General features: G+C 41.9%; 1 protein-coding gene across 5 annotated transcripts in view; it reads right to left on the minus strand.

Moving 5' to 3' along the window:
- The window catches only part of LOC143017758 (large neutral amino acids transporter small subunit 1), a 312,423-nt gene that overhangs the window by 130,138 nt on the left and 164,683 nt on the right, over window positions 1–17,602 (minus strand). For all 5 annotated transcript variants that reach the window (XR_012965694.1, XM_076172617.1, XM_076172616.1 and 2 more), the window contains exon 2: window positions 9,855–9,980. Coding sequence is in view for 4 of the 5 variants with exons in the window: in XM_076172617.1 (XP_076028732.1) it covers window positions 9,855–9,980 (126 nt within the window). In the remaining variant the exon portion in view is untranslated. The remainder of the gene's footprint in view (window positions 1–9,854; window positions 9,981–17,602) is intronic.

Here is a 17,602-nt window from a genome sequence, read left to right on the forward strand (position 1 = left end):
GAGAGAAACAGAGGCACAAATACACACACACACACACACACACACACACACACACACACACACACACACACACACACACACACACACACACACACACACACACACACACACACACACACACACACACACACACACACACACACACACACACAGAGAGAGAGAGAGAGAGAGAGAGAGAGAGAGAGAGAGAGAGAGAGAGAGAGAGAGAGAGAGAGAGAGAGAGAGAGAGAGAGAGAGAGAGAGAGAAGCATAAAGAAATAAAGAGAAAATGAAAGGAAAAAAAAGAAACTAGGACGAATTTAGAACAATACCGAGTTATTACGAGAACAACAGTACAACAGTAGAACAAAGGGGAGAAGGACAAGTTGGGCACTGAATACCTTTGAACAGGAGCATAGAAAACGGGGAACTGGCGTTGAAACAAAGAAAAGGAAGAAGAAGAGCAACAGCAGCAACTGGGGCGGAAGAAGTGGATAGATCTCCTTGACGAAGTCCAACACAGTTTCCGTCCTCAAGACGAGAAGGATGTCTTCCGAAGAAGAGTCACCTTTTGAGTAATGTGGTCTGGTGCCTGGTCTGGACCGCGTAGGTTCTAGGACCAGAAACCCAGGAACCTTATCTGGCGAGACGCAACGGGTCTTCGTGGGAGGAAGATGGGAAAGAGAAAGGGGGGAATACACAGTTCCCTCCCGCTTCCCGAGGTGGGGTGATGGGAGAGGGGGGAGAGGGGGAGAGGGGCGAAGAGGGGGAGAAGGGAGAAGAGGGAGAAGAGGGGGAGAAGGGAGAAGAGGGGGAGAAGGGAGATGAGGGGGAAGAGGGGGAGTGGGGGAGATGGGAGAAGAGGGAGGAGAGGGAAAAGAGGGGGAGAGGGGAGAAGAAGGGAAGAAGAGGGAGAAGAGGGAGAAGAGGGGAAGTGGGGGAAGATGGGAGAAGAGGGAGGAGAGGGAGAAGAGGGGGAGAGGGACAAGTGGGGGAGAAGGGAGAAGAGGGGGAGAAGGGAGAAGAGGGGGAGAAGAGAGAGAAGAGAGAGAAGAGGGGGAGTGGGGGGAGATGGGAGAAGAGGGGGAGAGGGAGGAGAGGGGAGAGGGGGAGAAGAGGGGGAGAGGGGGAAGATAGGAGAAGAGGGGGAGAGGGAGAAGAGGGAGGAGAAGGGAAAATAAGGGGGAGAAGAAGAGGTAGAAGACGGGGAGAGGGGGAGAGAAGGGAGAGGAGGGGGAGGAGGGATGAGAGGGGAGGGGGGAAGAGGGGGGAGAGGGCAAGTAGTTCTTTCGGTGTCCTTGTACGTTTTGTCTCGGCCACATCCCTCCCCCCTCCCCTCCCCCCATCTCCCCTTTCCCATTATAAAATGAAAAAGGCCAGTGGTACATACAATACAATACATACGAGACACAATGAAACCATATCTGTGACAGTGACTCGGAAATAACTGCGCCCTAATAAAGAGCTAAGTATTTAGAGATATTTAACTAGTGGCTTGGCTAGCTATATAGGGATCTTGGGAAATGCAGTTAAATAGAAAAAATAGGACCTAGGTGCGGGCCTCTAGGATTTACTTTCGTCCAGTAGTGGATCGTATTCACGTAGAAAGAATATGAAACTGTTATGATTTTAGTTTGTGCTAACCCCAATTGTTCAGTATGTGACGTGAATGTATAATTACGTGTAGTTAACAATATACACAAATACACAAGATGCTTGAAATAAACAAACGCGTTTTTTTATACGTTTACACCTTTTTACATATTTTCATTTATTTAATTTTTTATTTGTTTATATATCAATTTCTACACTTTTAATATTTCATCCGTTCTGCGAGATTGTTTGGCGTTTAGCTCAGTCATAATGATTCGCCCTCTCTAAAAACCCGGGGCCGAATGTATAAAATATCTTAACCACTAGATCTAGTCAAAGCTTCAAAACGGCGGAGATTTTACCTAAATGCTTATGTCTAGAATGTCTAGACATAAGCACTGAGGTCACCGACATAAGCATTTAGATCAAATCTCCGTCATTTTGAAGATTTATGTCTAGATCTAGGTGTTAGGATCTTTTATAAATTCGGCCCCGCGTTACACATACACGACTCAAGCGAGTTCGTTTGCACAGAAACGACTTGGGTTACAATCTTTTATTTTTCAAACTTCCAAATGTTCAATCATCTTTGTGTTATATGAGAAGCTGAATGACGAAACTAAGATTAGTTAAACCTACACGAACATTAGACACCTTGTTGAATTGTAGACTTAGGGAAGTCTAGAATACTCTAAGCAAAGTCTTCTTCCACCCTTTCAAATTCACAACATTTGACGAAAATCGTGAGTGCATGACGGGGGCTTAATATATGAAGAGATTAAGCATGAATGTACGCCCTACTGATACAATGCTGTACCACACAAAATAAACGACATCAAATGTTCCGAGAGATCAAAGGTATGGAAATCTAAAAGGTTCTACCGAACTCATTATGTTTTTTTTTTAATTATATATTACGGGGTGGGTGATAAAAATCAGATCAATAATAATGGTTACAAGGACAGTTCCAGTAACATAGTTATGCGTACATATTTACTTGAAGACTTTACGTGATTTTATTAGAATAAAAAAAGAAAGGTTTCTCTGAACGCGACATTGTAAAAAAAAAGAGCAAATATGTGAACAAATTAATAAAGAAATTAATGAATAAATAGATATATAAGATATATAAAATTGAGGTGATTGGTGAATGGACAGTTTAAACAGCTTTGTAATAAAGAATACATAAAAAAAAATCAATAAATACTTGTATTACGAACGCCTTTCAGATTTTTTTAGTTTCATTTTTAAAGCAAATAAAGCTGTACGATCTTTATGCACTTCATAAGAACCCGAATGCAGGAAATGATGAACATTTTCACTTCCATATTACCCCACTTGGCATCGCAATTTCCCAAAATTCCGGTCGTTCAAAAATGCAAAATAGCTACGCACGAGAACCTGCGGAGGCTGGGGATTTTGAAAACGTCGCCTCTCAGTGACGTCATGTAACGGTTCTTGGGGTTTAGAAGTCTCCACCCCTATCTCGCCCCCTTCCCGCCTGAAAGGGGGGAGAGGAGTGGAATTCGTGCACGAATTGGCCCAGGAGATGAAGCCATCTGAAGCAGTCACAGATAATACTGGAGCCGACAGTGAAAGAGTGAAGAAGACATAAAATGCAGAAAGCAAAGACAGTGCCTGTTGAAACTATCATGTCCAAACCAATTGTTTGCGTGCAGAAAATAATGACGAAGACATGGTAAGGAGAAATATTCACACACACACACACACACACACACACACACACACACACACACACACACACACACACACACACACACACACACACACACACACACACACACATATATATATATATATATATATACATATATATATATATATATATATATATATATTCGTCTTATCAACCACATCAACTTCTTTCCCATTTTAATTTCTTGTAAACACGATGGGGACTACCAGGAGTTCGATGGAAGCATATTCGGAAACTGATGCACTGTCGGGCTGAGGACTCGAACCTAGCCGATACGTAACAAATGGACAGTGACTTAACCAACTGTGCTATGTACATATACAAAGATAAATATACTGTATACATAGTATATATATATATATATATTATATATACTGAACGGTCCCAGTGTATAAACAAAACTAAAGCGTGAGAACCAGCACAGTAACCCGAACTAATTAAGAGAAGTGAACAACGGTCCAAGGCTTTTCTTTGACAAAATAGGTCCTTTTGTTATCACATAAAGAACACAAATAAATGAACAAACGAATACTCAAACAAATAAAGAAATAAAACCAAAGCAAAGAGTCATAGAACGGCAGATCCATTTGTTAAAATACATGTAAACAAATGAAAAATAGATAATTAACAAAACAAGAAAAGATGAATCCAGAAAACCACTAAACAGCGGTGAGTTTCGTTGTACATTTGGCAAACCGCCATCAAGCAACGATGGAAATAGGAAATGGAAATAAGGAGTAGAGAAATAACAGGGAGGGCAGGTTGTGGAGACAATGTACATATTCAGAGGTCATAGGGGAGAAAACGAAACAGAGGAGACACGGACACACACACACACACACACACACACACACACACACACACACACACACACACACACACACACACACACACACACACACACACACACACACACACACACACATTCGATGACGCAGTTGGTAGAGTTCCCAACCGCCACTACGAAAGTCCTGGTTCAAATCACGCCCAGGGCTGAAATCATTTCAGTATCGTTGCGCTGCGAGTCGTTACTCCAACTCTCGTGGGCGGGGAGTTGGGTGTGTGTGTGTGCGTGTAAGGTCACAACATTACCCATAGATCGGTCATACATGAACTCTGAGCTCCCTTCCGGAAGGGAAATAGCTGTCGATCACGAGTCCAACACGTGATCCAAGACCATAATGGTGAATCACACACACACACACACACACACACACACACACACACACACACACACACACACACACACACACACACACACACACACACACACACACACACACAAAGATTACTGATGGAAGAAACGCACCAAGGAACGTTGACATCATCTAAGAAAGAAAGAAAACGAAAAAAAAATCCTTTTCATCCGATTCGAGTAATTGCGAAGCCGCCAAAGAAAACGGGTGACGGTGAGCCGATTACGAAAGTTACGTGAAACGACCTTGTCTAGGACGATCAGAGGGAGACGTAATTCCATGGCCTCTCTTGTCACAATTTGCCACTCGAGTGTCCTCAATCCCCGCCTCAATCAATCAATAAATAAATAAATAAATAGATAAATAAATAAATAAATAGATAAATAAATAAATAAATAAATAGATAAATAAATAAATAAATAAATTATATAAATATATAAATACATAAATAAAAAGATAAACAGATAAATAAATAAATAGATCAATAAATAGATCAATAAATAAATAAATAAACAAATAAAATAAATAGAATAAAAAAAAAAATGAAAACCCCGGAGAAAGAACCTTGACTATAGCTGGGCGCATTCCTAGGTGCGTTCCGCTTTAGTTTGGCTACGGTTTGCGCTCCCAAACTATTAAAGCAATATAGGTGCCGGTATAGTATGTGGCCTACGAAATTTTTCCTTTGGGTATAGTATGTGGCCAACGAAATTTTTCCTTTGGTATAGTATGTGGCCTACCGGACTTTTATTTCGGTATATACCTGTCTCTTAAGCTCTAATAGTTTGGGACCGCTAACTGGGGCCAAACTAAATAGGAACGCACCTAGGAACGCACCGAGGAACGCGCCCAGCTCTAGCCTTGAGAACGTGTTTTTTTTTTCCGACACTCCCTCATTCTTCATGATGTAACGCGTGTTACATAAACACAATTCCCCTCAATGATCCTAAAGTATCCATGACATCCTGAGAAATCTTGTGATGGATGAGGTCTACGATGTAAGAACAAATATACGAACGAACGCTCAAACTCTGCTTCCCCCGAGAGATGTTGTCTGTGTAATGTTCAGCGTTTCCATTCCGTCGACAATCCCTCTGACAACCCAACATCAAACCGGAGTACCTTCCGTCTGAGACAAGAGTAATTCACTAAAACAGTTTAAACCACCAACACAAAACCTGTAAGCGAATTATGAACATTCTCACTCAATTCTTCATATATTCCAAATTACATGAAGTGGCCATGCTTTTGATGTGCTGCATCTTGCTACATTGCTTCTGAACCCAGGGCAGTGGGCGAGATGCATGGATGACCCGTCATCCAGGAGGAGCTAAGATAAGAGGGAGGGAGGGGGGTGAATGGGAGTGGAGTATGTGGGGATGGAATGGGTGGGAGTGGGTTTTATGCCGTTGAGTTTGGGTACCTCCCTTGTAAGAGGGAAAAAGCAGTTGGTATATATATGTGTGTATGTATGCATGTACGTATGTATGTATGTATGTATGTATGTATGTACGTATGTATGTATGTATCAGAGGGGGACTATGTCGTCACACATAGGTAAGATGAAAAAATCCCACTGTCGGAGAAAGTAAACGGACGAAGAATAGAATTAACTGTATATTTCGACCACTCATCTGCTAAAGAGGACCACAAAGAGTGGTCGAAATATACAGTTAATTCTATTCTTCGTCCGTTTACTTTCTCCGACAGTGGGATTTTTTCATCGTATGTATGTATGTATGTATGTATGTATGTATGTATGTATGTATGTATAAAAAAACGAGCACTTGGTTATATCGTTGGCAGTAATTGACTGGAATTGAAAATGGAATTTTGTAGGATTCAATGGAACACAGGTATTGAAACAATTCAAGCCGACACAATGAAATAAGCTTCTTTTTCTATTCAACAGTGTGCCACGCACACGTACAGCAAATCGTGCCAAATGTAATCACGGTCATTAAATTAAATTAATCAGTTTTATCATACGCAGGTAGGTAATACCACAGCAAGATAATTTGGCTTCATCCCTGCCTGATAATAAATGGCACCTAATTGCTGAATGATTACTACACAATATGCCTGATATTTGCACACTGAAATAATGCGAAAATAAAATATATCTAGTGTACAACACTGAATGGGTCCCAGTGAACAGATTTACATTTATAAACCACAATTCACTTTAAATCTATGCCATCAACATCGAGGTACTCGAGGAGGCATACATGCAGAAATTGAATTTCAATATCTGCATGTATGCCTCCTCGAGTGTCTTGATGTTGATGGCTTAGAATTAAAGTGAATTATGGTTAATATATTATATTATATATTACATATATATATATATATATATATATATATATATATATATATATATTGGGGGTTTATTCATTTGGAATGGAACTGCGCATCTGAGTAAAGGAAACAATGTTAACTACACATAACAATCGATACTATGAGATCAAATGTCGATGAGGATCACCATAGCATACATCAGCGGTTTTCAACTTTTTTTTAATCCATGCCCCAACTAATCCCCTTTAAAATCCTGATGTCCCCTCCCCCCATGTGGTGATATTATACAATTCTTATCATTTGAAAAATAAACTCCTCTTCAGCTGGAAAAAGCATAAAACCTTGGTTTAAAACCACTTCAAAAGAACAAGGTATCAATAAAAAAGAACGAAACAAATTAAATAAAATGAAAAAAAAATGACCCAGGCTTCCTCAGTTGCCCTCAATTGCCCCCCTTAAATATCATATTGCCCACCTGAAGCACTGACCTACACACAGAGGTGCATGACACTACCTCCAGACAGGGCCCATTCCATGACCTCTCATCAATCCTTACTATTTGTTACCCATTATTTCTATTCTATTTATTTATTTTTTACTACTAAGAAGTAACCGACAGGTATGCCCTTGCCTTTGCCCCTTCCTCCTCCTCCTCCTCCTCCCCTCCTCCTCTTCCTCCCCTCCTCCTCCTCCTCCCCTCCTCCTCCTCCTCCTCCTCCTCCTCCTCCTCCTCCTCCTCCCCCCTCCTCCTCCTCCTCTACCACCACCCGCACAAGACCAACACAGACAAAAGGTCAACGTTTTTCTCAGTCTACATAAGGGTCCGAAGTACGATTGCGATGTTCCCTGTGCTTATTGTCGACATTAAAGCCACATGCTTAACAAAATATCTTTTCCATTCTATTCTTAGAGAAAAGTTACAAATTAATTATTTATATCTAATATTACTACATTATTTATTGTAATGAAAATATTTTACTCTATGCAGAGTCCATTCACTTCTGAGATTTGCCCGTCCTTAGCTAGACAGTGAAGGAAGTGAGGCAGGTGAAGTTAAACTCGTTATCTAAAACAGCTGCGGCGTTTCGCTAAAGTCAGATTCATCTGGTGGACAAACCCACAGCTGGAAGGGTAACAATGCTTATACTTTTCCCTACTGAAAACCTAAAAAATATTCCCAATATTTGGTGAGAAAAAAAAAATCCGAAATCTAAAACTTTTTTGAGACTATAAGTATTTTCTAATATTCTTTTAACATTTTTTAAAGTGAGTTCCAGTTACGAATGTTGAAAATTTTACGGATTTATATTCCCAAAAGGAGAGAATCATCTGTACATTGTTGAGGAATATCGTCGTACTCTAGATTCAATTTTTGCTCAAATCAAGCAATTACGTTCGTCTCGGAGAACGATAAACCACCTGAAGGTCTTGTGAGGCGCCTGTGCCGCCTCCAAAGCCCCTAAGAGCTTCGTCAGCTATTAGAGCGTCCGCCGTCGCTCTAACAGCTGCAGCCTCTCTATTCTACTGTCCCCTATCCCCCTCTATCCACTCCCAAATAAAATAATAAAAATGATTGATGATGATGATGATGATGATGATGATGATGATGATGATGATGATGATGATGATGATGATGATGATGATGATGATGATGATGATGATGATGATGATGATGATGATGATGATGATGATGATGATGATGATGATGATGATGATGATGATGATGATGATGATGATGATGATGATGATGATGATGATGATGATGATGATGATGATGATGATGATGATGATGATGATGATGATGATGATGATGATGATGATGACGACGACGAAGACGATGACGATGACGATGACGATGACGATGACGATGACGATGACGATGACGATGACGATGACGATGACGATGACGACGACGACGACGATAATAATAATAATTAATGAATAAATAAATAGAAAAAAAGACAAACTACCCCCCAACCCAACCCCGTCTCGCCAAAGGTCCCAAGTCCACAGGACATGGGAGGGAGGGAGGGACGAAGAGATACGCAGAGAAACAAAAGACGATCGCTGCTGCAGGAGATAACGGAGATCTACTGATAACGACGACCTTTCGATGAAAACACATGCTGTGTCAGACTGATAAGATAGAGAGACGAGATGAAGAACACCAGGAACTATGAGAGAGGACGTTCAACTCCAAAAGCAAACTTCGCCGTTTCTGTCCAGAACAGCGTTTCTCAACCTTTTTAACCTTGCGTAACCTTTAAAATAAATTGCATGTCTCAAGGAACCCCTGCGCAAAAAAATGAAATAAATAAAAATAAAATAAATAAATAAATAGATAGATAAAATAGATAAATGAATATATATATATATATATAAAACATATACCATATCTTTCTCATTTTATTTTCATCGTCATGAAATTCTTATATATATCTGATTTTCTTGTAATCATCTGTATCACTGTCACTGCTTCTCTTTTCTTCAGATTTCCCATGCTGTCCCTCGTTCATTTTCATTTGCTGTCTCACATCCTCCATTAAACCAATTCACTCTAAATCTTTCTCACACTCTTGATTTAGGTGTATGTGCGCGCGTGTGTGCGTATGTGCGTGCGTGTGTGTATGTACGCAGGATCGCCCATGCGTATGTGTGCGTGTGTAAATGTGTAAGCCTGTATGTATGTATGCGTGTGTGCGTATTTGTGTACATATGTATGTATCTGTGTGTGCGTAAGTGTATGTGTGCGTGTGGTTATATTCACCATGGTCTTAGATCACGTGTTGGACTCGTGATAGACAGTTATTAACCTCCCGGATGAGACCTCAGAGCTCGTATGACCGATCTACGGGTAATACTGTTACCTTACACGCACACACCCCCAACTGCCCGCCCACGAGAGTTGGAGTAACACCCCGCAGCGAAGCGATACTGAAATTATTTCAGCCCTGGGGGGGGAGAGGGAGTCGAACCCGGACCACTGTGTTGGGAGGCGAGAACTCTAACCACAGCGCCACGCGTGCGACTAGGAGGACGTGGGTATGCGCACGCGTGCTAAAGCGACTTACCTCGTCCGAGCTGGACAAATCCAGTGACGATGATGATGGCGAGAGCGAAGAGTTTGGCGCCTGTGAAGATGTCTTGGACTCGCGTGGCCCACTTTACACTCCAGCAGTTAACGAAGGTCAGCACCACTGAAACAAGAAAAAAGAAAATTGGTCATTTCAAATGCAATAGAGACTAAAGCCTAGGAGAAATGTACGAAAAGAAATGAAAACAAGTAAAATCTAATTCATTACCTCCTTTTTATACCAATCATTGAATATCTAATCTGTTTTGATGACTTGTACCTTAGTTTGAGTTGCCGCTAGGAGAATATATATAATTCATAAGTGAAACCTTTTACTCGACTGAGAAAAAAATCCTTTTGCAGACAACCCAATATGACACATTAGATTAACACAAATACATCTTCTGCCGTTGAATATTGAGTATGTTTCTATACAGAACAATTCTCTCAAAATGATAACAATAACATTTATAATCATAACGTTTCTCCAACATAAACACAATAAGGAAGCAACAGTAACACATAAGGTTAGTATGACCGCAACAGTACGGCCTTCCGGGTGCACAAATACATCTTCTGCCGTTGAATATTGAGTATGTTTCTATACAGAACAATTCTTTCATGATAATAATAATAACATTTATAATCATAATAACGTTTCTCCAACAAACACATCGAGGAAGCAACAGTGACACATAAGGTTATGGTGACCGCAACAGTACAGCCTTCTGGGTGCAGAACCTGATGTCAGTCTTATCGACTGCTGCCGCGTCTGCAATCCAAGAATGCTTGGTTACCATGGTTACCACTTATTCCGTGCCAACAACACGACCAATTCGGCTTACCGTCACGAACCCCCACCTCTCCACCGCGACCAAGATTCGAACCTACACAGTCGAGTTCCCCAGCGGCTGACTGACGCGCACTCTACCGCTATACCACAGGGTACAGCGGTAACTTCGGTAACTTCGACCGCGTCCTCAGACATAAATAGATACTTATGTACACTTGACTAAACAAGATTTCCTCGACAATTGCTGATGGGAAGCAGCTTTACGACAGGTAATGACGAGGAGTGACAGATAGATAGATGAGCTGAGAGAGAGAGCAAGAAAGATAGAGACAGAAAGAGAGACAGAGGTGGAGGCAGAGAGAAAAAGACAGATAGACAGATATATAGATAGAGAGAGAGAGAGACAAAGAGAGAGAGAGAGAGAGAGAGAGGCAGAGAGAGAGAGAGAGCGAGGCAGAGAGAGAGAGAGAGAGAGAGATAGAGGGAGAGCGAGGCAGAGACACACAGAGAGAGAAACTGAGGCACACAGAGAGACAGAGAGAGACCGAGATAGAGACAAAGACAGAGAGACAGAGATAGAGAGAGAGACAGAAACAGACAGAGGGAGAGCGAGAGAGAACATGTCATAGCTTGGCGCCGTGACCTTCGACCCTTGACGTCAGAGCGCCGCCTTCAATTTCCACGGAGCAGCCATTACGCCATAACAAAGGGGAGAAGTAATTAACAAACAATTATTTGTGAACTGAAATCGATGAACCCTTTTATGTTTCTCAACTACGAAACTGCACCTCTCTCTCAATTACTTTCGTTACCCTTTGGGTAATCAACGGTAACTGCAGAATTACTTTCGCGAAGAAAATGTGACGTATTTCTTGGCGGAACTCCGAAAGGGTGAAATGTTTGATAACAGTTGATGTTCGGATAACAACTTGACCATTATTTCAATCTTTGATTGCCTGACTCAACTTTTAAGCTCATTCTCTCTGGGTAAGGGGATGATGATGATGATGATGATGATGATGATGATGATGATGATGATGATGATGGATGATGATGGATGATGATGATGGATGATGATGATGGATGATGATGATGGATGATGATGATGGATGATGATGATGGATGATGATGATGGATGATGATGATGGATGATGATGATGGATGATGATGATGGATGATGATGATGGATGATGATGATGGATGATGATGATGGATGATGATGATGGATGATGATGATGGATGATGATGATGGATGATGATGATGGATGATGATGATGATGGATGATGATGATGATGGATGATGATGATGGATGATGATGATGGATGATGATGATGGATGATGATGATGGATGATGATGATGGATGATGATGATGGATGATGATGATGGATGATGATGATGGATGATGATGATGGATGATGATGATGGATGATGATGATGATGATGATGGATGATGATGATGATGATGATGATGATGATGATGATGATGATGATGATGATGATGATGATGATGATGATGATGATGATGATGATGATGATGATGATGATGATGATGATGATGATGATGATGATGATGATGATGGATTCTCTCTAGGGAGTTGGGAAAGTACCTTTCCGTTTACATCAATGTTTCCCAAACTTTTCCAATCCGTGACCCTTTTCAGTATTACCAAACCTAGCAAGACCTCGACCTTTGTATCCCTTCTGAGAACGTACTAATTTTTCATATTTAATTATTATCATTATTATTATTATTATTATTATTATTATTTTTTTTTTTTTTTTTTTTTTTTTTTTTTTTTTTGCGTGCACAGAATGTTCAAGTAATGGATGATTTTTCATGATGGAAGAAGGCCATCTTCTTTGATCGATAGATTGTAGCATAATTTGAATTCCAATAGGGGACCGCGTGTCGTGATGCTGATGGTGTGGTTTTTGTGATTTATAAATTTGCCGCTGAGATATGCTAGTGTGTCATTTATTGGATAGTCTTCTACTGTTCTTTTTGTAAGTTTATAAGTAGATCATAACTGACACCACAGTCGGAAGAAAGAGTTGAATAAGCACTTAGCAATCGAAATATATATATTCGCTTATTCAATTCTTTCTTTCTTCTGATTGTGGTGTCAGTTGTGGGCTACATATGAACTTACAAAAAGAACAGTAGAAGACTATCCAATAGTTGACACATAAGCATATTTCGCAAATCACATAACCTCAGCAGTAAATTCACAAATGTGTTACTACATTTTTCACCAGTGTTATATGTTGTTGTTTGACCTCAAGACCAAGATTGTTGGGTAGTCCAAACCAGGGCCCATTTTGTCTTGGTGTAGGTCAAGTTGATGGTTACCACGAGTGTATGGGCTCAGAAATATAACGTCTCTTAGTGGGATCCTGGTTGTAGTTTTTGGTTATGGTACTTGGGTTTGTTGATAACGTGGAAGTTGGCGGTTATCGCCCTCTGTAGAGAAGGTGGACAGTTTTCGCGTTTGGGAAGTGGGGGGTGGGGGGTATTTACTTCCTCGTTTTGCTCCTATTCCCAAAAGTGACCGTTTCCTCCCAGGGCAAGCACACAAATCAAAACTGACCACTCCTCTCCACACCTTCTGGTGTATGCTCCCCGTTTTCTTCATAAGGTATAGAATTCAGTGATAAGTTTATTTGGCAAAGAATCAATATACATGAAGTGCTGATAATGACAAGAACACATAGTTCGAAACAGTAATTGCAATTGTCGAGGATAACACAAAAAAGCATGTAAACTTATTTCCATTGTGGTCTATTGTGGATTGCCTGTTTTGTGATCCAAGTGTGTACGTGTTCTGAACAAACATAGCGTGGTGTACTTGGGGACAGGTTTCTTGAGACAACCGAACAGAATACTGATGTAGCTGTTATTTTATGTTGTATTCAGTGGGCTGTGTGTGTGTGTGAGAGGCCGAGAGAGACCACCTAAAGCCAACCCAACCAGTTATCTTTTTTTTTGTCACCCCCTTCCTTGCCCTACCCAATCCACCCCAACCCTACCCTGACCCAGTGCCCTGTATGTGTCTTAGGGTGAGGCCTTGGCAGCCAGCAGAGAGTCTGCCAGTACTTTATGGGTTATTTATGCTGCGTAGTTTATGTAACTGACACACGAAGTCTGGCGCCTCTAACCGGCAAAGTACTGACTTGAGTTCGCTAGTTTCTCAACTAGGCGAACGTCGTGGCTACAGCGTTCTAGAACTTCTACATCTAGAAGGGTAGTTCTTAACCTTTTTCAGTGACCTTAGTACCCCTTATCTAAAAAAAAAGAAAAAAATCGTAGCCCCATCCAATACAAATACAACGCAAACATATGAAAAGGATTAGTGATACAAACGTTGCTTTGCTTTCTCATGGTTAAATATACAGTACCATGCACTGGGTATCATGTCTCGTACCCCCAGGTTCAAGGTTGCGTGCCCCCCTTTGGGGTACCTGAGGTACCCCAGGTTAAGGTCCACTATCTAGAAGAAGGAAGCCGGATGGAGGTTCGAATACCACAAAGGCAAATAACACGTAACGGCAGTAGTAAGGACATACTGTCTTAAGTTCCCAGGCTACAGCAAAGGCATTCATTGCCTAGTTACTTTGCTGAGTGGATAATTGTCGGAAAGTAACTTTACTGCACTTGATATAGGTTTGTGTTTATACATGTTTGTGTGTGGTGTGTGTGTTCGTGTGTGTGTGTGTGTGTGTGTGTGTGTGTGTGTGTGTTTGTTTGTGTGTGTGTGTACGTTTACATAGTCTGTAAGAGTGTACACGCGTGGTCCCATGCATCTCAACACACACACAAACACAAACACACACACACACACACACACACACACACACACACACACACACACACACACACACACACACACACACACACACACACACACACACTCACTCTCTCTCTCTCTCTCTCGGCGGCGTAGTTGGTAGAGCGCTAAACTGCCACCATAGTGGCCCGCAGTTCATGGTTCGAATCCTGCCCAGGGCCGAAATTATTTCGGTACCGCTGCGCTTCGGGTCGTTACTCTGACTCTCGTGGGCGGGGAGTTTGGGGTGTGTGCGCGTGCGTGCAAGGTCATAGCATTACCCATTGATCGGACCTACGAGCTCTGAGCTCTCTTCCAGGAGGGAAATAACTGTCGATCACGAGTCCAACACGTGATCCAAAGACCAAGTGAATACACACGCACACACACACTAGACGGGCCCGTTTGCCTAGTAACATGCTTATCTATATTTTTTCTCCCTCGTGGTCAAGCCACAACCAATATCTCGATTAGAGCCGCCACATACACACCCCGTGTTCGGGACCTCAAAGAAAATAAGCCTCTCTCTCTCTCTCTCTCTCTCTCTTTTTTTTCTTAATCCCTCGTCTATTGTTATATTATTACCTGTGACTCAGTCTATATTTCTTACATTTGTTGATAATGTCATTTATACTAATTATAGGCTTGAATTTTTTGTAAAAAAAAATTGAGTAATCCCTCATCTATCATTATATTATATCCCTTACATTTGTTGATATTGTCATTTATACTGGTTATAGGTTTGAATTGTTTGTAAAATGATTGTATAATGAAATTAAAATCTAAAATATGTTGCTACAGACTTGGGCTGCCATTGTATTCAATCTGACGCATCTACGTTGTTTATTATGAAACACACGCACGTTCAAGTTCAAGAACAGGATCTACTGGTTCCCTAAAGGCGTTCACAATAGGAGACTCTTTAATGCGACTTAATTCGTCAATTCTGCCCTTTGTGCTTGCCCTGTTAGGGCTAGTGGTAATCACCAGTAACCACTGGATTTGACCCGAGACAACTGACTCCTGTCCTTGGTATTCATAAACAAACTTCAATGTCCAGTCAGTTGAATCAATTCGCTTTGCATATTTAATTCTGGTCAATGATGGATGATCTGGGTCAGCTACGGGGTACTGAAGGGGGTCGAGATTCTGGAAACATTTTTCGTCCAATCCTTCTAAAATTTCGCCTCATAAATCGTGTCGTTTTCTCTTTGCTAAATCTAACCTCGAGAGATTGGCTTCTGACATTAAGATTTCGAATCGTTCATCAGTTCTCTTTTTAGTCTATGGTGCATGTATGGGAGTTCAACTGAAATTATTTCTCTCTTCGTTGGGTAAACAGATTCAGTTATTTCTCTGACGTCAGAAAACTTTCTTCAGTCAGGGGCAGAGTCGCCCCTCCCGGGGTTGCAGACGTTAGCGCGTTCCCTTGGGTTGAGGCACACCTGCGGATAACAGCCGCCCCGCTTGGTGCCTCAAGACCGATCATTACTTGTGGCGCCAAGCTGACCAACATCTGCAATCCAATGACGTCACCTTTCCCAGTGACGTCACCTTCCCAATGACGTCATACTTCGTAAGACCCACGGTTGGTTGAAGAGGTTCTCGTAGTCACAACACCGTCGCCCTTGTGACAATCCTTTACAGATTCTGTTCTGTCTGACATCAGTTGATTTTATATCAACTGAGGGTGGTAGGTTTGGCCAGGGAAGTCAACCATTTACTCTTATCTTCTTCCCCTCCCTACACTCTACCCCTCTCCCCTCTCTCAATGCCACCAAGCTCTGGCAGGATGCCATTGAGGATGAAACGATCCCCCTGAAGGAAGAGGAAGAGGAGGAGGACAATATATAATTCTACCAAGGAAAACATCTCCCTTTCCCCACCTACCCCCGATCCTCCATCCCCACCTTCAGTCCCCCACACCCACGAAAACAGCTTGACAAAGAAGAACGCCTCGTGACCATGGACACACTGGCATCTCTCCATGTCCTGGCAGACATACATACCCCGTGTCACGATGTTGTAATCAATGCCAACGCAAGGTGCGACATTGGGCAAACTCTGTCCCGAATGTGCACTAGATGGTCATCACGTGGTGTTATGATTGGGGAAGGGGTCACGTTGAGGGGAGGGGGGAAGTGAATATTGCGGACTAGGCAAGAGGGTGCGGTGGGGGTGGATGGGTGGTCAATGCAAGTTGCGACATTGGGCAAACTCTATCCCGAGGGTGCACTGGCTGGTAATCACATGGTGTTATCATCGGGGGAGGTGGGGTCACGTAGAAAGGGGGAAGCTAATATTGCGGAGGTTGCGGAGTAGGCAGAAGGGTACGGTAGGGGTGGATGGGTGGTCGACACAAGTTTGGAATATGCGTGGAGAGGAAGTACGTAAAGTTAGTCACATTCCTATTCCTGACCTTTTCTTTACCGAATGACACTTTTTCTTTCATTACCGAATGCCAACTCACTGACACACACACACACACACACACACACACACACACACACACACACACACACACACACACACACGCACGCACACGCACACGCACACGCACACACACACACACACTGGCAGCGAAAGGGATAAAGCGTCTATTTGAATCTCACGCATACCAGAACCCTTTCACTGGTATTGACCTGAATTTTAATCCCGGCTGACGTCAAACAATTTTATTCGCAAAAGGAAATCCCTTAATACTAATCTCTTCAAGTGGAATCTGAAAACGCATTCACGTTCTCTTTTTTTTCATTTCATTATTGGATGTTTGTGGGAGATGTTTTCGTTTCCATGACTTTTGTTAGAGCGTCGCTACTTGTAACGTAGGTCGAAGTGACGGTGGTTCGAACACTGCCACCGGCGAGTTGGACCAAGGGCATGGTTCATTAAATTTCATGCTACAAAGTCCTCTGTAAGGGGCACCGTCTTGGCATTCTGATAGGGAGTAGTTGTTGTTGTTATAATTTTATTTTATCTTTTCATTTTTTTACGATAATGGTTTACAGTACAAAGTGCTTGGTGATGCAAGCCTACGCGAGTTTGAACTCTCATTTAAATTTCTCCCTTTTGCTAACGGTTTTTCCGTCCGTTTTCTTCCCTTTCCTGACTCCCTTCTTGTTTACGA

This window comes from Oratosquilla oratoria, chromosome 33, assembly GCF_046742065.1.
Source record: "Oratosquilla oratoria isolate Oo_2021 chromosome 33, ASM4674206v1, whole genome shotgun sequence".
Lineage (NCBI taxonomy): Eukaryota > Metazoa > Arthropoda > Malacostraca > Stomatopoda > Squillidae > Oratosquilla > Oratosquilla oratoria.